General features: G+C 43.3%; 1 protein-coding gene across 2 annotated transcripts in view; it reads right to left on the reverse strand.

Annotated features, from left to right (window-relative positions):
- The window catches only part of LOC137325433 (zinc finger protein GLIS3-like), a 194,703-nt gene that overhangs the window by 83,890 nt on the left and 86,197 nt on the right, over positions 1-24,616 (reverse strand). For both annotated transcript variants that reach the window (XM_067990542.1, XM_067990541.1), the window contains exon 4: positions 2,469-2,630. In XM_067990542.1, the coding sequence (XP_067846643.1) occupies positions 2,469-2,630 (162 nt within the window). The remainder of the gene's footprint in view (positions 1-2,468; positions 2,631-24,616) is intronic.

The raw sequence follows: 24,616 nt of genomic DNA on the forward strand, positions 1-24,616 counted from the left end.
CCTCCTTTCCATCGGGCGGGAGGATTGAAAATTTAGCCCAGTGAGTTTGCCAAGAAATAGTCTCCTCGGAAGACAGTTAACCTGGAAGCAGTGCTGCAGAAACTGCAGATACATCACGAATCTGCAAACTTTGCTCCACAGCCTATCAGTGATTTACTGTAAACTAAATCAGTGAAAGAAAAACATTGAATAAAAGTACATTCTTTACACAAAAGGCATTAGAGTTTCAAACTGTGTCTTTGTCTCTCGGCTACATTGGGCAAATTGTTGATTGTATATAGTGGCCAAGGATTTTGAAAGTTGCATAGGCTCTGATCAAGATCTTGTAGTTAAGTAATAGAGAGGGTTGATGAAGATAGTGCAATAGATATTGTATATATGGTCTTTCAAAAGGCGTTTGATAAATAACAGACTTATTTGATAAATAACAGACTTACTCGGAAAATAGAAGCACATGGGATTAAAGGGACGGTGGCAACTTGGGTACGTAATTGGCTATGGGATAAGAGGCAGAGAGTATTGGTGAATGGATGTTTTTCTGACTGGAGAGAAGTATGCAGTGGGGTCCCCCAGGGGCCGGTATTAGGTCCATTGCTTTTCTTGTTATATATAAATGACCTGGACTTGGGTATAGGGAGTACAATTTTGAAGTTTGCGAATGATATAAAACGTGGCAACGTAGTAAATAGTGAGCAGGATAGTAGCAGACTTCAGGAGGACATAGACAGAATGGTGAAATGGGCAGACACATGGCAGATGCAATTTAATGCGGTTAAGTGTGAAGTGATGCACTTTGGGAGGAACAACATGGAGACGCAGTATAATCTACATGGTACTATTTTGAGGGAGGAGCAAGAGCAGAGGGACCTGGGGGTGCATAATCCCAAATCTTTGAAGGTGGCAGGGCAAGTTGATAAGTCAGTTATGAAAGCGTATGGGATACATGTCTTTGTAAACAGGGGTATGGAATACAAAAACAAGTCAGTCATGCTAAATCTTTACAAATCACTGGTTAGGCCTCAGCTGGGGTATTGTGTACCAACTCTGGGCACCACACTTTAGGAAGGATGTCAAGGCCGTGGAGAGAGTACAGAGGAGGTTTCCCAGGATGATACCAGGAATGAGGGACTTCAGTTATGTGGAGAGATTGGAGAAGCTGGGATTGTTCTCCTTAGAGCAGAGAAGGTTAAAGGGAGACCTAACTGAGGTGTTCAAAATTATGAGGGACTTTGATAGAGCAAGTAGGGAGAAATTGTTTCCTCTGGAAAGTGAGTCAGTAACCAGGGGTCATAGGTTTAAAATAATTGGCAAAAGAACTAGAGGGGAAATGAGGAGACATTTTCACACATAGAGGGTTGTTAAGATCTGGAACGCACTACCTGAAAGGGTGGTGGAAGCAGATTCCATAGGAACTTTCAAAAGACAACTGGACACGTGCTTGAAGAGGACTAATATGCAGCATTATGGAGAAAAAGCTGGGGTGAGACTAAATTGGACAGCTCTTTCGAAGAGCCGGCATATGCACGGTAGCCTCCTTCTGTGCTGTAAGATTCTATGAAGTGAATTCTGTATGACAGAGTGAGTGGAAAATGAGTTTGCTGCACTGTAATTGAATGCATAGAACAAGATTCTGGGTTATGGTTCCAACACCACTGGTAGTTCAGTAACACATCCAAGAGGGTAATGTTCACTTTCACTACATGGACAGTAAACTGGCAGAGCAGATTGCCTGTCCGCTATAGAACCCGCCCAAGCTTCATTTCCAATTATTTTCAATTGAAATGAAAATTGGGCGTGTTCCATAACAGCGTGTCAGCGGGCAATTTGACTGTGGGGTTTGGTGGGGGACGGGGGGAGCGGGGTGCGTGGGGAAAATCACAGCCAAACCTGATCCTGTCGTCAACCAAATTCCATACACACACACTCTTTCCAGCAGAGGTCGCTGGATAGCAGGAAGTTTTGCTGATTTTCCTGCCCCTAGTTCGGGGGCCCCTAGGCTAATTTTTAGTGACCCTACCCAAACCCCACTGAAATAAGCCAACTCAACAGAGACCGGGGATTGAACCCAAGCTCTTCTGGCCTGCATGTTCATTAAGCACAGCACATAGTGTAGTCAGCCAGTGAGCCATCAAAGTGGTACTACTCTCATTTTTGAACTGTTTCTCCTGAGGCCACAGTTGGAGCATTTGTCAATTCCACGCTCCCAGTGGGGAGCGGCGCTCACAGGAAGTGCACGGTGGGAAATCACGGACTCCACCCAAAGCTTTAACCTATTTTTTTTTTTAAAAAGATGGTGGTCAACCTACTGTGTATTCCCAGCATTTACTGTGTTTTTTATTTCAAATTTCCAACATTCACATTTCTTTCACCTTGTTTACTTCGATTGGCAATCTAAATGTCGTGAAAAGGTGAGGTACTGAGTAACTACCAATTACAGCATAATGCGAAACATTCTGTATAGTACTTACTGTGTCCAGGTGCGTTCGCTGGTGTTTGGCGCGATCGCTGGAATTGCTGAAAGCCTTCTGGCAGCCGGTGTGTTGGCAAAGGTAAGGCTTCTCCCCTGTGTGGCTCCGCAGGTGGATTTTGAGATTTTCTAGTCTAGAAAATGCCTTATTACAACCTTCAAACTGCAATAAAGTATTAAAAAATATATAAATATTACCATGAAGAAACAGTTAATAAGGCAGCTTAGCTACAATGGTCACAGTGTAAACTAACAGTGCTCATCCAGTAAATCACCACAGCTTAACATCTGTACTAACTCAGGGATGAAAGAAAAAAAATTCTGTGCCATTAATTTAACCTTTCAACACTGACATGTCCTAGAACAGCACAAGATTGAATTGGTTTCTTTTTTGCTGAAATACGCTTCATCAACTCTTTCAAAAACATACATTACCTAAGCTGTTTTAAATCACACACATAGAGGGTATTTTATTCTCAAAGTGATCTCTCTGAATGTCACTAAAGACAAATTAATAACCTTCGGGGATTTACTTAAATCAGTAGTCACAAAGCTGACTGTTAAACCTGTCTGGGGTGATTTAGCCCATGTGCTGTTTATACTAATTAATAAGTCATTCTGTCTTCTCTAAGCTGCACACTGATTTTTGGCATGAGAATATCAAATGGGATCTTTAAGAGGGGCTGGATGGTGCATTGGGTTAGATATTGACTTTTCACCTCTGGGAACTGCCCAGACTGAAAGGGTGAAAGTCTCTGCTTTCTGCTGGATGTAAGGATCCTACACAGGCAGAATTAATCCAATTTCTAGTGGGCACGGGTTGCTCGCAACACAAAACTTCCCCCAATTGGCATACTGGACAGATGGCTGGTGTGGGAAAGGGACAAATGTCATACGTCACATTGATGCAGTAGAGATGCTCTTCTGAGGCTGGGGCTAAGCCACATTGTCACGGCAGAGTTAGGAGAGCTTTGCTCTGCATCTAACCAGTGCTGTCCTTGAAGCTGATCCATTCTCCAGCACTAACACCTTGGTGGGTGCAAAAAAAATTGTAACTGCGGAGTCATGTGGAGTATTGAGACTCAATTCTCCTCCTTCTCCTTCCAACCACCTCGAGTTTCAGGGGAAGCACTGAGGTTAAGTGTCTCTCCATGGGGCGGGGGGCATGGGACAGGGGGAAATCAGAGTGAGTCATAACATAAAAGGGAATACAAAAGTCTTCTAAAGGCATACAAATAGTAAACAGGTAGTAGGAGGAGGGGTAGGGCCGATTAGGGACCAAAAAGGAAATATACGCATGGAGGCAGAGGGCATGGCAGAGGTATTAAATGAGTACCTTGCATCTGTCTTCGCCAAGGAAGAAGATACGGCTAAAGCCACAGTAAAAGAGGAAGTAGTTGAGATACTGCATGGGATAAAAATTGATAAAGAGGAGGTACTAGAAAGGCTGGCTGTACTTAAAATAGATATCACCAGATCCGGATGGGATGCATCCTAGGTTGCTGAGGGAAGTAAGGGTGGAGATTGCAGAAGTACTGGCCACTATCTTCCAATCCTCCTTGGTCACGAGTGGTGCCGAAGGACTGGAGAATTGCAAATGTTACACCCTTGTTCAAAAAGGGTGTAAAGATAAACCCAGCAACTACAGGCCAGTCGGTTTAACCTCGGTGGTGGGGAAGCTTTTAGAAACAATAATCCGGGACACTCTGCAGTCCTGCCACATCCAGTCGTGAATGGTGGTGGACAATTAAACAACTAACGGGAGGAGGAGGCTCTGCAAACATCCCCATCCTCAATGATGGTGGAGTCCAGCACGTGAGTGCAAAAGACAAGGCTGAAGCGTTTGCAACCATCTTCAGCCAGAAGTGCCGAGTGAATGATCCATCTCAGCCTCCTCCCGATATCCCCACCATCACGGAAGCCAGTCTTCAGCCAATTCGATTCACTCCACGTGATATCAAGAAATGGCTGAGTGCACTGGATACAGCAAAGGCTATGGGCCCCGACAACATCCCAGCTGTGGTGCTGAAGACTTGTGCTCCAGAACTAGCTGCGCCTCTAGCCAAGCTGTTCCAGTACAGCTACAACACTGGCATCTACCCGACAATGTGCAAAATTGCCCAGGTATGTCCTGTCCACAAAAAGCAGGACAAATCCAATCCGGCCAATTACCGCCCCATCAATCTACTCTCAATCATCAGCAAAGTGATGGAAGGTGTCGTCGACAGTGCTATCAAGCGGCACTTACTCACCAATAACCTGCTCACCGATGCTCAGTTTGGGTTCCGCCAGGACCACTCGGCTCCAGAACTCATTACAGCCTTGGTCCAAACATGGACAAAAGAGCTGAATTCCAGAGGTGAGGTGAGAGTGACTGCCCTTGACATCAAGGCAGCATTTGACCGAGTGTGGCACCAAGGAGCCCGAGTAAAATTGAAGTCAATGGGAATCAGGGGGAAAACTCTCCAGTGGCTGGAGTCATACCTGGCACAAAGGAAGATGGTAGTGGTTGTTGGAGACCAAGCATCTCAGCCCCAGGACATTGCTGCAGGAGTTCCTCAGGGCAGTGTCCTAGGCCCAACCATCTTCAGCTGCTTCATCAATGACCTTCCCTCCATCACAAAGTCAGAAATGGGGATGTTCGCTGATGACTGCACAGTGTTCAGTTCCATTCGCAACCCCTCAAATAATGAAGCAGTCCGAGCCCGCATGCAGCAAGACCTGGACAACATCCAGGCTTGGGCTCATAAGTGGCAAGTAACATTCGCACCAGACAAGTGCCAGGCAATGACCATCTCCAACAAGAGAGAGTCTAACCACCTCCCCTTGACATTCAACGGCATTACCATCGCCGAATCCCCCACCATCAACATCCTGGGGGTCACCATTGACCAGAAACTTAACTGGACCAGCCATATAAATACTGTGGCTACGAGAGCAGGTCAGAGGCTGGGTATTCTGCAGCGAGTGACTCACCTCCTGACTCCCCAAAGCCTTTCCACCATCTACAAGGCACAAGTCAGGAGCGTGATGGAATACTCTCCACTTGCCTGGATGAGTGCAGCTCCAACAACACTCAAGAAGCTCGACACCATCCAAGATAAAGCAGCCCGCTTGATTGGCACCCCATCCACCACCCTAAACATTCACTCCCTTCACCACCGGCGCACTGTGGCTGCAGTGTGCACCATCCACAGGATGCACTGCAGCAACTCGCCAAGGCTTCTTCGACAGCACCTCCCAAACCCGCGACCTCTACCACCTAGAAGGACAAGAGCAGCAGGCACATGGGAACAACACCACCTGCACGTTCCCCTCCAAGTCACACACCATCCCGACTTGGAAATATATCGCCGTTCCTTCATTGTCGCTGGGTCAAAATCCTGGAACTCCCTTCCTAACAGCACTGTGGGAGAACCGTCACCACACGGACTGCAGCGGTTCACCACCACCTTCTCGAGGGCAATTAGGGATGGGCAATAAATGCTGGCCTCGCCAGCGACGCCCACATCCCGTGAACGAATAAAAAAAAAATTAATAGTCACTTGGACAAGTATGGATTAATAAGGGAAAGCCAGCATGGATTTGTTAAAGGCAAATCATGTTTGACTAACTTGATTGAGTTTTTTGATGAGGTACAGAGAGGGCTGATGAGGGCAATGCGGTTGATGTGTATATGGACTTTCAAAAGGCATTTGATAAAGTGCCACATAATAGGCTTGTCAATAAAATTGAAGCTAAGTAATAGGAAACAGAGGGTAATGGTGAATGGCTTTTTTTCAGACTGGAGGAAGATATGCAGCGGTGTTCCTCAGAGGACGGTACTGGGACCACTGCTTTTCTTGATATATATTAATGACTTGGACTTGGGTGTACAGGGCACAATTTCATAATTTGCAGATGACACAAAACTTGGAAATGTAGTGAGGAGGATAGTGATAGACTTCAAGAGGACATAGACAGGCTGGTGAAATGAGTGGACACATGGCAGATGAAATTTAACGCTGAGAAGTGTGAGATGATACATTTGGTAGCAAGAACAAGGAGAGGCAGTATAAACTAAATGGTACAACTCTAAAGGGGTGCAGGAACAGAGAGACCTGGGGGTATATGTACACAGGTTGTTGAAGGTGGCAGGACAGGTTGAGAAAGTGGTTACAAAAGCTTACGGATCCCGGGCTTTATAAATAGAGGCATAGAATACAAAAGCGAGGATGTTATGGTGCACCTTTATAAAACACTGGTTCACCACAATTGGAGTATTGTGTCCAGTTCTGGGCACCGTACTTTAGGAAGGATGTGAAGGCCTTAGAGAGGGTGCAGAAAAGAATTACGAGAATGGTTCCAGGGATGACGGACCTCAGTTACGTGGACAGACTGGAAAAGCTGGGATTGTTCTCCTAAGAGCAGAGAAGGTTGAGAGGAGATCTGATAGAGGTGTTCAAAATCATGAAGGGTCTAGACAAAGCAAATAAAGAAAATCTGTTCCCACTGGCGGAAGGGTCGCAAACCAGAGGACACAGGTTTAAGGTGATTGGCAAAAGAACCAAAGGCGACATGAGGAAAAACTTTTTAATGCAGCGAGTGGTTAGAATCTGGAATGCACTGCCTGAAAGGGTGGTGGAAGCAGGGTCAATTGTGGCTTTCAAAAAGGAATTAGATAGGTACCTGAAGAAGAAAAACTTGCAGGGCTACGGGGAAAGAGCGGGAGATGGAGACTAGCTGGAATGCTCTAGCAGAGAGCCAGCGCAGGCTCGACAGGCTGAATGGCCCCCTTCTGAGCTGTAACCATTCTATGATTCAACGAGTCATCCACAGGCACTGCCATGCAGTCACCTCAGAGAATGAAATTTGCCCATCCTCTCAGATCCAGGGAATACACAGCAGTGGGAGACAGAGGATGAATTAGAATGAAATAAAGAGGGTACCCTCATAATAAAACAGCTTATTTAATTGCAAAATTCTGAATTATTTAACTTACTGACAATTCATTTCAAAGCTTTAAAAATCATAAATTATAATTCTCCATGATTTCCAAAAATACATTACAGTACTCCCATTTATCAGTTCACTGAGAGATTACCAAGATAAAGAAATATTCTTGATGTGGTTCCTAATCTGCTTCCAATTCAATATTTTGACTGGATGATATGTGACAGAAACCAGATTTGCTTTCTCTAAAGTACTGGAAGAGCAGCCCCTAGTCGAGACTGGTTTTGAATTGTTTTCCCCTCAGAGAAATGAAGACACTTCACAAAATTGGCAATGGTATAAGTAGGACTGAGATTGTAGATCATTCTGGAATTATCCTGCATCAGCCTACAACTCAAATAATCTCTTTCTGGGGAAATGCAAAATTCAGCACATTTTTAACTTTAATGTATAGTAAAAAAAGGAAAGTAAGACTGGTAAAACTGAGGTTGTCTTAATGAATATCAATTGTAGCCCTGAGTAACATTTCTGGGGGAAATGAGCTGTGATGGAGTAAGTGAAACTTTTTTTTACCATTATAGAGCTAAATAGCAGCAGTGTGCTGTTCAACAACCTTACTAATATCCATGGTAGTTGCTGTCAGGTCAAATAAACAAAATGGCCTTTATACAACAGTAAGGAAAGAGCAGGTCATAGACTACTGACATCGGAGACAGACTACACATGGAAAATCTTAAGATTTTCAGTCCAAAGCATTTTTTTTTGTTTTGTACTGAAAACTCTACAGCTAGAGAAAAATGTGTCAGGTTTTGATTAGTGATTTACTTAGAACTTAACATTGTTTTAATAATTTTTATAAAGCGCAATTTTGTTTTCCTTTGACAGCACCTGGTCAGAGAAAGTGGTCAAAAGAAACAAGGTTTGATTCATGTTAAACAAGCTATGGAAAGTTAAAGCATAGTTTATTCTCTACTCTGATGTTTGAGCAGTTGTTATTACTGACTGACACCATCATTGCTTTGATCTGATAGGAAATCCTTTTCTCACCTCTAGTCCCCAATCTCTCTCTGTATTGCAGCTTTCCTTGTCTCTCTATTTTAGCGGTACTACTATGATCATTGCTTCTCCAAACTTTCCTCTCTTGTTTCTCCTAGACTCCAAATATGTTGTCATATATGTTCTTCCTGCTCCCTGAATCAAGACGCATTTCACCACTTCACAGGAGAAACTCATTCTTTCCCAGAACCTCAAGCTGTGGAGCTCCTTCCCTCCTTCTCTTCCTGCTGCAATCTTCAGTTTTTTTAATTTAAGATGGGCATCAACTATTACTTTCTGATTTACCGTGTCATTTTTCTTCTTTGCAACATTGCTAGTGCCTTGCTTCAGAGGCCTTGACGTCTCAATATAAAACAGCATATCGACAACATACATGCCCAAGGTATTATATAAAGCATTGTCACTGCTGTTAACTGAACCATTATTACTCTTGATTTATAACTTAAAGCCACTGTTCAGAACAACTTAGTTCTGCACAGATCATCCTCCATTCCGGTAAGGAGGGCTTTTTATCATCCCACCAATCACTGACATTTAAAAAAAACTTATGCTGTTGTCAACCACAACTACCGCAAAAAAATAGATTTGATGGTCAATGTTATGGTATGTTGAGTAATTATTCCAATAACATCTAACCTTTCTTAAACTACAAGCACTTCTGCAATCTCCGGTAATGGCGTTGAAGCTGGTCTCTAAATATAAAAGCAACTTTTTTTTTTAACATGTGCATCTATTTTTTTCTTCAAAAAAACAATTGTCCTGTGGTTACCTCACTGTATCAAGAAAACTAATGCCATAGAAATAAGTCATCCCACTAAATAAGACACATTGTTTTCCCCTCCAATTACCTCCCTTCATTTCCTGAAGGTAGGGTATGATTGCACAACCGACAGCCACCATCCAGTACCTCACTCGAGTGTACTGTCTACGGGTTTAAACCTTGGCAATGGGTGTGGGCAGGCTGCTTGGTTTGTGGGGGACATCACAGCCAAGCTTAATCCTTTCTTGAGTCGACATTCACAAACAGACACTATGTAGCCGAGGTCACTGGATAGAGATCAGTCATGGGAACTCTTGTTGATTTTTTCTCGCACATAGGCCAGGGGCTGTGAGTCCTATTTCCATGCTGACTGAGATCAGCTAACTCAGTATGGACCGAGCAGTGAACCGGAAACCTTCCTGTCTGCATGATGTAGTAAACACTGGCAATGCATTTACCCACTGAGTCTATTATCAACTCAGTATCTCCTCTTTTTCTTGAGGTTTCATGAGCTGTACATAAAATGCAGTCTGCAGGATGTCTCCCCACAGTAAAAGTAGGGTGTCAGCCTTGCTTCAGTGGTAGCACTCTCACCTGAGTCAAAAGGTTGTAGGTTCAAATCTCACTCTAGAAACTTGTACACATAATCTAGGCTGACAGTCCAGTGCAGTACTGAGGGAGTGCTGCACTGTCGGAAGTCCTGCTCTGTCGGAAGATCCATCTTTTGGATGCGATGTTAAACAGAGACTCTGTTTGCCCTCTCAAGGTGGACATAAAAGATACCATGGTACTGTTCCAAGAAGAGCAAGGAATTCTCCTGGTGTCCTGGCCAACATTTATCCCTCAACCAACACCATCAAAAACAGGTTACCTGGTCATTTATTTCATTGCTGTTATGAGGCCATGCTGTATGAAAATTGGCTGCTGTGTTTCCCTACATTGCAACTGTGACTACACTTCAAAAAAATACTTAATTGGTTGTGAAGCACTTTGGGTCATCCTGATGTCGTGAAAGGTTCTTTATAAATGCAAGTTCTTTCTTTTACTGTTTTAAATTCTGATTCTGAACAGTTTTGAAAGTCATTTTCTTCCTGGCCTGTGTATTTTGAGAGAATGTTATATATTAAGAACTCAGATTATTTAATTACCATTACATTATCTTGGGATAGAATGAGATCTTTCTAAAATACAGATGGTGGAGACCTGTTCTCTTAAAGAATGTCCTGAGCTAATATAAAACTCGAGGTCAAGACTTTTGTTCAGTACATAGTCCACACAGTGTTTCAGTTACAGGATCCTAGGTGCTATAAGTATTAGATAAAAACAATTTGGAAAGAATTGCTGAATTCGCTCCAACAATTCTGGAATATGAGAGAAATTTGGCTGCAATAGTTATATTTTTCTTGAATTGACTATATGTTGAAAAGTGTAAAAGGGAAAGGGCTGAGATCTGCAGAGAATACAATTGCAATTAGAAGCAATTCAATTCTTCCCTGCATACAGATGCCAGGATCTGTGGGAGTATTGTATTATTTGGCAGCCCAAAATTTTTTTGTAAGGATAAAAATCTATTTTCTGCCCACTTCTTCTGGTCTCTCTAGGCCATGTGATGTGCTTCCTAAGACCAAGAAGATGCACAGGCGACCTGTTCCGAGTTATTTGTCAATGATGGGGACTAGAAGATACACAAGTGTAGCCCTGGGATGAAAAAGGAGCTGAGACAAGACAAAATGGTTCCTCTGCTCCTGGGGCCACGGTGGGAACAATGTTGACTTGTAATGGGCAGCAGGTTACGGTTCTATAGTGGAGAGCAAGGCTGGATGAATATTGTGGAGATTATCTTTGGCCCTGGTGATTGTGGCACACAGCGAGTAATCATGACCTGGAATGTGCTGCCGCAAAGGGTGGTGGAAGCAGATTCAATCATGACTTTCAAAAAGGAATTGGATAAATACTTGAAGGGAAAAAATTTGTAGGGCTACGGGGAAAAAGTGGGGGAATGGGACTAACTGGATTGCTCTTACAAAGAGCCGGCACGGGCTCGATGGGCCAAATGGCCTCCTTCTGTGCTGTAACCAATCTATGATGCCACTGAAGCTGAACTTTAAAATGTCACAGCAAAGCAAGTTTGGCACAAAATATCTGCTCCTGGGTTGCCTGTATCAAATTTATAAAGCATATGAATAGTATTACGAGGAAATACTGAGAGACAATGGTAAGTACCTTAATTTAGAACATTTAGATTGTAATCTTCCCCTTTAAATCTGTATGGGTTCAAAAAGCTACACGACAGGCATATTTAAAGGGGTGCTGTCTTTATAAAAGCGTTTATCAATGTTTTAATTATTATTTGAGGACGCAGAACCAGAAGAAATGTAATTTTGTAACTATGTCACTCATAAGTAATACAATGACTTGCTTCAGTGCAATTTGCATCTATCATTTTGTGTGAACAACATGAGTTTTCAGGAAAAGAGGCCATTAAGCCTAACAAGCCCATCCGCTTTTGACAGATCCAACTCACCTACCTGCCTTCTCACCATAACCCCCAATCCATTCTTGCCCCAGAAGTGGTAACTTATTGCACAATTCAATTCTTCTTTGTTTAAAAAGTTCCACCTGACTTGCCATCTTACTAATATTTAGGAAATTAAGAGTGTTTCCAATAAGGTGGGGGTCACAAAAGTATGTACAAGTCTTCATGCAATGAATTGTGCAGTTGAATCGCCCTATGTGTGATTCCAAGTTTACAATCTGACAGGTTAGATTTGTAAGTACATTTTTCATGTAATAAAGTGAACCTTGCACACAGACCCATCAAAACACTCAGAACATCCAACATGATCCTAAAATCACATCTCGTTCTCCAACCTGAGCCAACTAGGAAATTTCAGAGAAAATTCAAATCACAACCCAGTGGGAAGTCAAACTTATTAACATATAAAGTCTAGAATTCTACTTAATGGTTTAAAGACTGGCTGCTGGCAGCACCACAAGGATGTTTCAGCTGTTTATTTTGGCATTTACACAGACAATATTTCCCAACAACAGGAATTATTGCAATTCATCCACAAGTGAGAAAATCCTATAATTTACAAAGGCTCAACAACACACATAAGTCACTGCTGTCTTTAGCTCCAAAAAGCCCTTTCCTGTTTTATACCAAATGTGTTTTTCTCTTCAACAACACTTAACTTTCTATAAAGTTAAAGTCTATCCAATACTTACAGTTTCTATGTCTGAGGCTCCTCTAGCGCCTCTTTCACACACGTAAACAGGATTTTTCAAGAAAAATCTTATTGTCTAATAAGTCATCCTTCTCTCACCTCTGGCCTGTAAACTTCCCCTCCGTTGCAACGTCTTGTGTATGTCTCTCTACTTTATCGATAGTGCTATGGACATTCCTTTTCTGAGCTCTTATTGCTCCTAAGATGCAAATATGCTTCTCCTTCTCCCTATATCCTCCTGGTGTTAAATCCAAGGCCCATGCCACTGTCATCTAATCCAATTCTTTATTTTCCATTTTCTCAAAACTATGGAATTCCTTACCTTCCACAGTCTGTCTTTCTTCGTACAATTTGCAAATTTTGTAAACCTAAGCTTGGAGTCACCTAACTACCATTTCTTGATTTATCTTATCTTCTTTCCTTGGCCCTTCAATTAGATTTTTCAAAAAGACAGAATTACGAAATAACACTGAACTCATTTGGTATCTCTTTCTTTAACGGACACAAGGTTCCTACTCCACTTGCATGTCATTAGATCAATTGCGGCTGCCGACTGGTACATTTTATTGGACTGTTCGAGATGTCTACAAGGGATTGCCCCTTAGAATCAATAAACAGTGCTTTGTGGTGGTTGAGTTGATGCAGTATTTACAAGAATAAGTTAGTTTGTCTAAGACGTGTTTCAACCGATGGGTCCACCAGTTATATAAATCCAAATAATGAAGTGGAAAATTTCTACGTTAAAAATGTACTAAAATACCTGACAGTTACATTTATAAAACATATTTCTAGCAAACTTTTTTGCAATTTAAACAGTCCACCTATTTATCTCCAAGGTGATGGAACAGTATCTGACAATGTCCACTGGTACACTCCAATGTACGTTATTACTTTGTCACAAGGCTAAGATTGCTTGTGGCACTAAAGGACAGCAGCCATGGACCTAGAGGGATATGGCATGATGCATAAGCGGTCATAATGCTGCTACCAGTATATAAATTGAAGTGACTTTGATGGTAAATGCGCTGCCCAGTGAGGCACTGAGCCATACAGACTAAAAAAGTCCCAGATTTGATCCCAGTTTGAAATTAATACCATGCATCAGCTTTCACAGGTGATCGTGTTCGTGTCTGCTGTATCAGTATTTCAAATGAAATTAATCTGCTGCTGAAACCCTCATTCTGCCCTCTAGACTTGACTATTCCGATGCTCTCCTGGACGACCTCCAATCTTCCACACTCCATGAACTTCAGCTCATCCAAAACTCTGCTGCCCATATCCTAACCCACACCAAGTCCCACTCACCCATCACCCCTGTGCTTGCTGACCTACGTGGCTCCTAATCCACCAATGCCACAAATTTAAAATTCTCATCCTCCTGTTGAAATCCCTTCATCACCTTGCCCCTCCTCCAGCTCTACAACTCTCCAAGAACTCTGCGTTCCTCCAGCTCTGGCTTTTTGTCCATCCCCCTCCCTCTCTTCGTCCCACCCTTGGAGGCCTTGACTTCAGCCATCTTTTTTTTTTATTTGTTCATGGGATGTGGGCGTCAATGGCGAGGCCAGCATTTATTGCTCATCCCTAATTGCCCTTGAGAAGGTGGTGGTGAGCCGCCTTCTTGAACCGCTGCAGTCCATTTGGTGAAGGTTCTCCCACAGTGCATCTAAGCCCAATGCTCTGGAATTCTCTCCCTAAACTTCTCCGCCTCTCCATCACCCTGTTTTTGACCAAGCTTTTGGTCACCACATCTAATATCTCCTTCTTTGGCTCAAGGTCCATTTATGTCTGATTACATTTCTGTGAAGCACCTTGAGATGTTTTTCTACATTAAAGGTGTTACATAAATGCAAGTTATTCATTATCAAACCCGGCAACCAAAATATCCTTTTGTACTACAAACTTGCCCAGGACTGTCCTTTTCCACCTTCCACGTGCAGAAATTCTCACCCAAATAACAAGCTGTAATTTATCCCAACAGTTTGTGCTTTAACTCTTTTTTTAACACACCACTATAAGATATATTAAGGATAATGGAGAGCTGACAGTCTATCACATAGAGGCTATGAAAGAGCTGGCAGTGAGTTTTGCAGAGCTAGCAGTGACTATCCAGAGGAAATAATAGCGCTGGCATTGAGTTATATGAGGGGCAACACAGAGCTAACAGGCAGTGAGTTATTTAGAAGATAATACAAAACTGACAGGAAAATCCCCCCTTAAAGATCTGGGAATTATTTGAAGCGTAACAGAAAGCTGGTAGTAAGTTACATAGAGTATAACAGATAAAGTTACCTACAATATAATAGAGAGCTGGCAGTGATTACATACAAGATAATACAGAGCTGTTAGTGAGTCATATAGGGATTATAGGACTGGCAGTGAATTACATAGAAGGTAACAGTTACAGTAACCTAATGCATAAAAGAGTGTTGTCAGTGAGCTATACATAGTGTATAAACAGATGGCAGTGAGTTACATAGAGGGAACAAAGATACTATAAGGGAACTATAGGGGAGGCTTTCCTGGTCTGCGGCCTGATGAACTGGATGGCCTGGGCCAGTGAATAGCATAAAATCAGGCAGGTTGGAGCACATGGCTGTAAAGGAACCTGCCCAATTATCCTCCATTGAAATGAATGGAAGAAAATTGCATGGATTTCTTCACAGGTGTGCGCTCCGAACTGCCTGATTTTTCGATATTCATTGCACCCAGGTGATCCAGTGCAGGCCCAGGAATATCTCCCATTATAGGTCTGGAAATTAGTCACATACAGGATAATATAGGCCTGACAATGAGCCATACAGAGGATGATGTGGAGCTGGCAATAAGCCACACAGAGCCGAATGAAGGACTGGCAGTGAGTTATATAGACAATAATAGAGAGCTGGCAGGAGTTACATATACAATAATAGAGCTGGCAGTAAAATATAAAGAGGATAATGGAGAGCTGTCAGTGAGGTACGTAGAGGATAATTTAGGGCTAAGAATGAATAATTTAAAGATAATAATAGGGCTAGCAGTGAGTTGCATAGAATCATAGAAAGGTTACAGCACGGAAGGAAGCCATTCGGCCCATCAAATCCGCGCCGGTTCTATGCAAGAGCAATCCAGCTAGTCGCACTCCCCCACCCTATCCCCATAGCCCTGCAAATTTTTTTCTTTCAAATACTTATCCAGTTCCCTTTTGAAGGCCATAATTGAATCTGCCTCCACCACCTCCTCAGGCAATGCATTTCAGATCCTAACCACTCGCTGTGTAAAAAAGTTTTTCCTCATGTCACCTTTGGTTCTTTTGCCAATCACTTTAAATCTATGTCCTCTGGTTCTTGACCCTTCCGCCAATGGGAACAGTTTCTTTCTATCTACTCTGTCTAGATCCTTCATGATTTTGAATACCTCTACCAAATCTCCTCGCAACTGTCTCTGTTCCAAGGAGAACAACCCCAGCTTCTCCAGTCTATCCACGGAACCAAAGTCCTTCATCCCTGGAATCATTCTAGTAAATCTCTTCTGCACCCTCTCAAAGGCCTTCACATCTTTCCTAAAGTGCAGAGCCCAGAACTGGACACAATACTCCAACTATGGCCGAACCAGTGTTTTATAAAGGTTCATCAGAACTTCCGTACTTTTGTACTCTATGCCTCTATTTATAAAGCTCAGGATCCCGTATGCTTTTTTAACCCATTCTTAACCTGCCCTGCCACTTTCAACGATTTGTGCACATATACCCTCAGATCTCTCTGTTCCTGTACCTCTTTTGGAGTTGTGCCCTCTAATTTATATTGCCTCTCCTCGTTCTTCCTACCGAAATATGTCACTTCACATTTTCCTGCATTAAATTTCATATGCCACATGTCCACCCATGCCACCAGCCTGTCCGTATCCTCTTGAAGTCTATCACTATCCTTCTCACTGTTTACTACCTTCCAAATTTTGTGTCATCTGACATGGAGCATATCAGTACCCCTGGGTAAGGAGGAGAAAAATCTGCCCAGGTTTCTACAACTGATCACTATCCAATGGTCTCTGCTGGAAAGTGTATGTTTGTGGATGTTGGGCCACAACAGGATCAGATTAAGATGTGATACCTCTCTCCTCAAAAGGAGAACAGCCCACCATCATTTCCTATCTAGGCTCATGCACAAAGAATAGCCACCTGCACCTATGGAGGTATATACCAGCATGAGTGAACATCTTGGGAGAAAGGCTGAGAGAATTAGAGGTGAGAAAAATATTGTTTTCTACTTTTCTTACTGTTAGGTAGCAATCAGGCTGAGGGTGGCAGAAGCAGAGTGGCAAGATGGGAAGCATGGGAAAAGCTGCACATGATGTTGGGTTTCCAGCTGTACGAAACCACACAACAGGCAGTGCCATATCATGAGGTTATTCCAGCAGTGGATTGCTAGTAGTTAAACCATTCAGCAGCTGCTCCACCAGACAACACAATTAGAAATTTTATTTGAAAAATGTAGAAAATACAAAAAAGATTCTGTTGGCTCCTCACAATTGTGTAATATCGTTTTAGAATATTAAAATGGACAATCTCTTCATGCTTGCCTCCTTCCTAAACATTTCAGTATTTTTAGTGAAACCATAAACATATTCCTTCAGAACATGGTTTGATTCCGTTAGAAATCTTCGCAAATGCATTTACAATGTCACTGCAATAGCAACAAAGGAATTATTAGCCCTCTATTTCAACAGCAATGTGCATTGCACCTATTTAATAAAACGTAAGAAGTTTCTTAGGGTTTTCTTAAATGTTAATGAAGAAAGAAATGTAACAGCAGCCGGTCACGACCTGCTGTTTCCTAAAATTACTTCATTCCTTGTTTTTCCTTTATCCAAGTCAAATGTACATTCTGACGAAGTCAAATGAAACTTAGACACGGGCTGCTGCTTTCATCATCCAGACATGACAGAGAAATTTAATTTTCAGTCTTTGAAATTTAAACCTGAATCTAATTAAAAAAAGGGAAAGACATTAAGCCCTTTAAACCAACTAAGAGGCTGGGCCAGGTGTGTTACATTAATTCATCACAAACATTTGGAGCAACCAAAGAAATCTCCATCAATTTCAAAATCCATTCAAGTGATTGAAGACATATGATATTACTGAAGTTATGCAAAAGACTATTGGATACGGACATTTAGGTGAAGGGCCAAGGCCCGTAGGACGGGATGCCACCAAGGTTAAAAAGAGTAGGGCAGAAGACGATGTAAATAAAGAAGCATTTGTTAGGCGATGTCAAGTTTGGGTTTAAAAGCCCGTAGATTGTAAGAGAAAGGAAAGACACAGAGACTGTTTTAGGTCCCAAGAAATAATGAACTGGACTAGAATAAGATGCAATGAGAATTGATTTCAACACGGATCCTCCATTATATGGGAGCAGCATTCAAGTTTTGGACAGAGTTAAACACAAGGGTTGATGAAGAGAAAGGAAGTATTTGGCATGGAAGAGGAAACCAATCTTCTTGGAGGCAGCTTTAGCAAAGAACGAGATGTGGGAGTTCCACTTGAGATCAGGATCAGAGGAGACAATGAGACCAATACTCTGCCCAGCATTCCACAATGTGAAAATAAAAATAATCATAGATAGAAGTAAATAGCAAGCAGGAGGGCAGACACTTGCTCTGTGGTGTCTCCTAAATTAATCGCTGTTATTTTATTTAGTATTAGGGACACTTATAGAAAGTTCAAAGTGCATTTACATAATTTAGACAGTGTTCCTTCATAGCTCTGAACACTCAATATGGTAAATTTCCTTATGTTTTTCAACCCTGGGCCCTTCATTCATTAATTTATTTGCTCCTTTTTCTTATTTATTTCACTTATTCTTTCTCACCAGCTCAGCTCTTCCGTTTTTATTTAGGGTGTCAGCCTTCGCACAGTTAGTAGCACCCTCGGCTCAGAGTTAGAAAGTCGTGGGCTCAAGCCTCACTCCAGAGGTTTGAGCACATAATCTAGGCTGACACTTCATTGCAGCACTGAGGGAGTGCTCCACTGTTGGTGGTGCCGTCTTTCAGATGAGATGTTAAACCGAGGCCTCGGGTGGACATAAAAGATCCCAAGGCACTAATCAAAGAAGAGCAAGGGAGTTCTCCTGGTGTCCTGGTCAATATTTATCCCTCAGCCAACATCACTAAAAGAGATATCCTGGTCATCTATTTCATTGCTGTTTCTGGGATTTTTCTGTGTGCAAATTGGCTGCCGTGTTTCCCTACATTACAACACTGACCACACTTCAAAAGTGTTGGCTGTGAAGTGCTTTGGGACATCCTGAGATTGTGAAAGGCACTATAGAAATGCAAGTTGTTTCCTTTCTAGTTCATTCCTTTCCTAGCTGAAGCCTTTTAGATTCATTTATTTTCATCATCTTCATCCGTTCTGGACCCTGGCCTCCACTACCATCTTGTCACAAGACCCAGTCCATACAGTTCTATGAGCAACACCTCTGGGGATTCACTAATTATATAGCGAGCAATATATTCTACGTTACATTGTATAAAAATTCAATCCGTCATAAACAGCAGTCCTGTGACTCACCGTGAGCAACACCATGCAAGAGAGGCTAGTTTTAGCTAAACATAAAAAATTAAATTTCATTCACCTTGTTCTATTTTCCCCATTATCTCTTCTTTTTCCTTCTCTACATGTCCTACATCTACATTTTTAACTTGAATTTTACCCTTTTAATCTACCTAATCTGATATCTTTCCTTGACTCTTTTCCGCTAACATATTAAGCTTAAAACCTTTTACTTCACTTGTTTCTTCCTCCCATCTCGAATAAGAATTGTGGAAGCAACCCAATTAAAATCTGGCTTTTCGTTGGCTCAAAATTTTCTTCAAAGGCCATGTTTTTCAGCCAATCAAAAGCTCATATTTGTAAAATCAATGTGTTCATTTCATAGACCTGGCCAAGGACCCCATAACCAGTGTGAGGCCACAGCTTCAGGAAAGAGGCAAAGTTAGACATACAAAACTATTCAGTTTCTTGCTATTCAGTCAGAACTAAGACATCAATTCGAAGAAAAATGATCACTGCAGATCTTTATAGAATAACAAAATAATACATCAGAAACAAACAGATTGACAACAATGTTCAAGTGGTAGATATAAAACTGTAAAATTATAAAGTGTTATTCTAACATAGCTGCACATTTATTTACTTTGTACATCACACCCTTTATGAGGTGTTTTTAAAACTACTGTGTAATATATGGAAACATCTTAACTTGACTAGAGAGCTCCATTTCAATTCAGGGAACACCATATGAATAAAGAAAACTCCATAAAACTTACTATGTAAAAGCTTGCAATTTATTTTCAGTCGAACAAGTTTATAAATTTTTTTTTATACTTGATATTTTAAAAAGGAATAGAGAACAAGTCAATTGAGGCTGTGCGGTTGACATATAAGGTATTGGTCAGACTCTTTCTAGGGTACTGCATGCAGTTCTGGTCACCCAATCATATTACCCTTGAGGGATCACAAAGGAGAGCAAAGGAGACAAGTCCAAGTATTAGGAATCTATGAGAAAAGGTTAAGGAAGTTATTTGAGGTGATCTAATTGAAGTTTTCATGAATCTGAAGGGAATTGGTCCAAGTAAATGGTCCATGATAGTGAAAACTTTAAATACCAGAGAACACAACTTATAAACATTATGAAGCTCAGAGTACAAAGGGAAGGTAGGTGAAACTTTTATACCCGAAGGGTAATGTGGAATAAGTTACGAGAGAAGGCCACTGAAGCGGACAGCATAAGTAGATTCAGTGACAATTAGATGTACTTCTGAAGAGAGGAAATCATAGAATCATTGATTGGTTACAGCACAGAAGGAGGCCATTTGGCCCATTGAGCCAATGCCTGCTCTTTGTAACAACAATCCAATTAGCCCCATTCCCCCACTCTTTCCCAGCAGCCCTGCAAATTTTTTCCCTTCAAGTATTTATCCAATTCCTTTTTGAAAGCCACGATTGAATGTTTCCAGCACCCTTTCAGGCAGCACATTCCATAAGACCATAAGAGATAGGAGCAGAAGTAGGCCATTCGGCCCCTCAAGCCTGCTCCGCCATTCAATGAGACCATGGCTGATCTGATTTTTACCTCAACTCCACTTTCCCGCCTTTTCCCCATATCCTTTGACTCCCTTGCTGATCCAAAATTTGTCTAACTCAGCCTTGAATGTATTCAATGACTCAGCCTCCACAGCTTTTTGGGGTAAAGAATTCCAAAGATTCACGACCCTCTGGGAGAAGAAATTCCTCCTCATTTCCGTCTTAAACGGGCGGCCCCTTATTCTGAGACTATGCCCCGTGGTTTAAGATTCCCCCATGAGGGGCAACATCCTCTCAGCATCTACCCTATCGAGTCCCCTCAGAATCTTGTATGTTTCAATAAGATCTCCTCTCATTCTTCTAAACTCCAATGAGTATCGACCCAACCTGTTCAATCTTTCCTCATAAGACAACCCTTCCATACCCGGAATCAACCTAGTGAACCTTCTTTGAACTGCCTCCAATGCAAGTATGTCCTTCCTTAAATAAGGGCACCAGAACTGTACGCAGTACTCCAGGTCTGGTCTCACCAGCACCCTGTACAGTTGTAGTATGACTTCCCTGCTTTTATACTCCATCCCCTTAGAAATAAAGGCCAGTGTTCCGTTTGCCTTCCGGATTACCTGCTGCACCTGTATGTTGACTTTTTGTGTTTCATGTACGAGGACACCCAGATCCCTCTGTATCACAGCATTTTGTAGTATTTCGCCATTCAAATAATATTTTGCTTCTTTATTTTTCCTCCCAAAGTGGATGACTTCACATTTTCCTACATTATATTCCATCTGCCAAATTTTTGCCCATTCGCTTAACCTGTCAATATCCCTTTGCAGACACTTTGGGCTCGAATTTAGCAGGCCTGCGGGTTCCCAGCGGGTGGTCCTCCGGGAGCGTGGTCAACACGCTCGGCGAAATTAGTGGGTTGCCCACGCGATCGTAGCAGGCAACCCACTAATAGGAATCAATTACCTGCTCCTCCGGGGTCCACGGCGCTGGCCTGCGCGTCGGTCGGGCTGCGCATGCGCAGTACGATCTGTCAGCTGGAGGCTCTCTAGTTAAAGGGGCAGTCCTCCACTGACAGATGCTGCAACCAATGGAACAAATTGCAGCATGGAGCAGCCCAGGGGGAAGGCTGCTCCCAGTTTAATGATGCCTCACCCCAGGTATCATCAGATGGGGTGAGGAGGAGGGGGAGGACACAGATCTTCCCCCCGGCGGGCGGGAGGAAGCGGCCTGCCTCTGCCACCAAGAAGGCCTGGCTCGAGGTGGCAGAGGGGGTCACCTGCGCCACCAACATATGGCCCACCTGCATACAGTGCAGGAGGCGCTGCAATGACCGCAGTAGGTCGGCCGCAGTGAGAACACGAAGTCTTTCCCCTACACTCCGTCTGCCACAACACTGCCCCCACCCCACATCTCCTTCGGCACCGCCAACACTATTCTGTCACATCACCCTTCATACCCACTCAAACCCCATCCTCATCTTACCTCCACCTACTCACCTCGCCAGTACTCATCCTGCCACTAACACGCAACCCAATCCTCATACAATCTCATTGCTCCATCCCATACTCACCCTCCCGTGCATCTCCCTCACGGCCAGCCTCACTCAACCTGCCACCACCTTTGCTGCAGCCACAGGGCATGCATCACATATGTGCAGTAGGCAGCGTAAGGCAAACGTGTCGTCAGCATGAAGGGGGTGCACAAGGGTGTCTGAGGGTTTGTCATGGGTGTTACCTATATTGAATTTCAGAGCAACAAACAGCACACATTATATTGACACCACCACTGCCATGTCTCCGCGAATCCTGTCCGTTGTGTCCAACAATGGCCGCTCCTGGGTATCACCATGAGGACCCACCACTGATGCCACCCATCGTGTTACTGCAGAGTAGGTGCAGGTGTATTTGCAGGGCTCGTCCGCGCAGACGACTGAGAGACATCGGCGGTGTAGCCGGCTGCACCCTGGAAGGATGCGGAGGAGAAGGTGTGGAGGGCAGTGGTGACTTTGACAGCGACAGGTAAGCAGTTGGTGCTGGGGCCAGCCAGGAGCAGCTCGGCATGAAAGAGGCTGCAGATCTCCACGACTACATGTCGAGCGAATCTGCGCCTCCCTGTGCACTGCTGCTCGGAGAGGTCCGGGGAGCAGCGCCTCGGTCTGTGGACCCTGTGGCGAGGGTAGTGCCCTCTGCGATGCGTCTCTCTCTGCGGTAGCCCTCCCTCCTGCTGTGCAGGTGGGCGTGCAACAACATCGTGTTGGGGGGATCCACGTCTCTGTGGCGGACGGCGTGGACTGCGAGGCTGCTGGGGCTGGTCATGCTCTTCGTCCTCCGAGGGTGTCCACACACCACCCATCTGGCAGTTGTTGGTCTGAGGGGTTGTGCAGGGTAGGTGGGTGGTTCCTCGGACTGGGGCTGCGGTTTCGTGTCGGTCTGTCCTCTGGCTTGGCGGGGGGTGGTGGAGGGCAGCCCCGCACGTCAGCGCGGTACCCGGAAGTGGCCGGGATTTCGTCACGATCCGGTCACGTGACCGGATATCGGGATTTTCCGGGCCCCCCCGCTGGAAACCCGCTGGAAACCCGCCGGAAACCCGACGCCAAAATCGAGCCCTTTGTGTCCTCCTTGCGACTTGCTTTTCCACCTATCTTTGCATCATCAACAAATTTGGCCACAGGACACTCTGTTCCTTCATCCAAGTCATTGAAATATATTGTAAATAGTTGAGGCCCCAGCACTGATCCCTGCATCACCCCACTAGTTACAGATTGCCATTTTGAAAATGACCCGTTTATCCCGACTCTTTGTTTTCTGTTAGTTAGCCAATCCTCTATCCATGCCAGTATATTACCCCCAACACCATGAGCTCTTATCTTGTGCAATAACCTTATGTGGCACCTTATTGAATGCCTTTTGGAAATCCAAATATACTGCATCCATTGGTTCCCCTTTATCCACCCTGCCCGTTACTTCCTCAAAGAACTCTAATAAATTCCAGATCATAACTACTCGCTGCTTAAAAACGATTTTCCTCATGTCGCCTTTGGTTCTTTTGCCAATCACCTTAAATTTGTGTCCTCTGGATCTCAACCCTTACGCCAATGGGAACAGTTTCTCTTTATTTATTTTATCTAAACCCTTCATGATTTTGAACACTTCTATCAAATCTCCTCTTAACCTTCTCTGCTCTAAGGAGAACACCCCCAGCTTCTCCAGTCTATCTACACAACTGGAACTATTCTAGTAAATCTTTTCTGCACCCTCTCTAAGGCCTTCACATCCTTCCTAAAGTGCTCCAGTTGAGGCTGAACCAGGGTTTTATAAAGGTTCAACATAACTTCCTTGCTTTTGTACTCTAGGCCTCTATTTATAAAGCCCAGGATCCCGTATGCTTTTTTAACCGCTTTCTCAACCTGTCCTGCCACCTTCAAAGATTTGTGTACATATATCCTCAGGTCTCCCTGTTCCTGCACCCCCTTTAGAATTGTACCATTTAATTTATATTTCCTCTCCTCGTTCTTCCTGCCAAAATGTATCACTTCGCACTTCTCAGCGTTAAATTTCATCCACCTTCTCAAGGGCAATTAGGGATGGGCAATAAATGCCGGCCTCGCCAGCGACACCCACATCCCATGAACGAATAAAAAAAAAATCTGCCACCTGTCCACCCATTCCACTAGCCTGGCTATGTCCTCTTGAAGTCTACCACTATCCCCCTCACTGTTTATTTCACTTCCAAGTGTTGTGTCATCTGCAAATTTTGAAATTATGCCCTGTACGCCCAAGTCCAAATCATTAATATATATATAAACAAAAACAGTGGTCCTAGAACCGACCCCTGGGAAACAACACTGTATACCATCCTCAATTGGTGAGAAGGTGGAATTTATCTACTAAAAAAAAGATTTGTTTCTGGTTCCTAAAAGCTCTTGTACAATGATATATTTTTTGAATGTTGTGTTTTTCTGGGACAGTGTTGAATCACAAGGCTCTAACTCACGGTATGATGTATCACAACTTCTGTTTCTTCCATACAGAGATACACACATTCACCAATTAGACCCGTCAGTGAATATCCAATAGAATCACATCCTTCTTAAAAAAGAATCAGAGAAA

This window comes from Heptranchias perlo, chromosome 9, assembly GCF_035084215.1.
Source record: "Heptranchias perlo isolate sHepPer1 chromosome 9, sHepPer1.hap1, whole genome shotgun sequence".
Taxonomy (NCBI): domain Eukaryota; kingdom Metazoa; phylum Chordata; class Chondrichthyes; order Hexanchiformes; family Hexanchidae; genus Heptranchias; species Heptranchias perlo.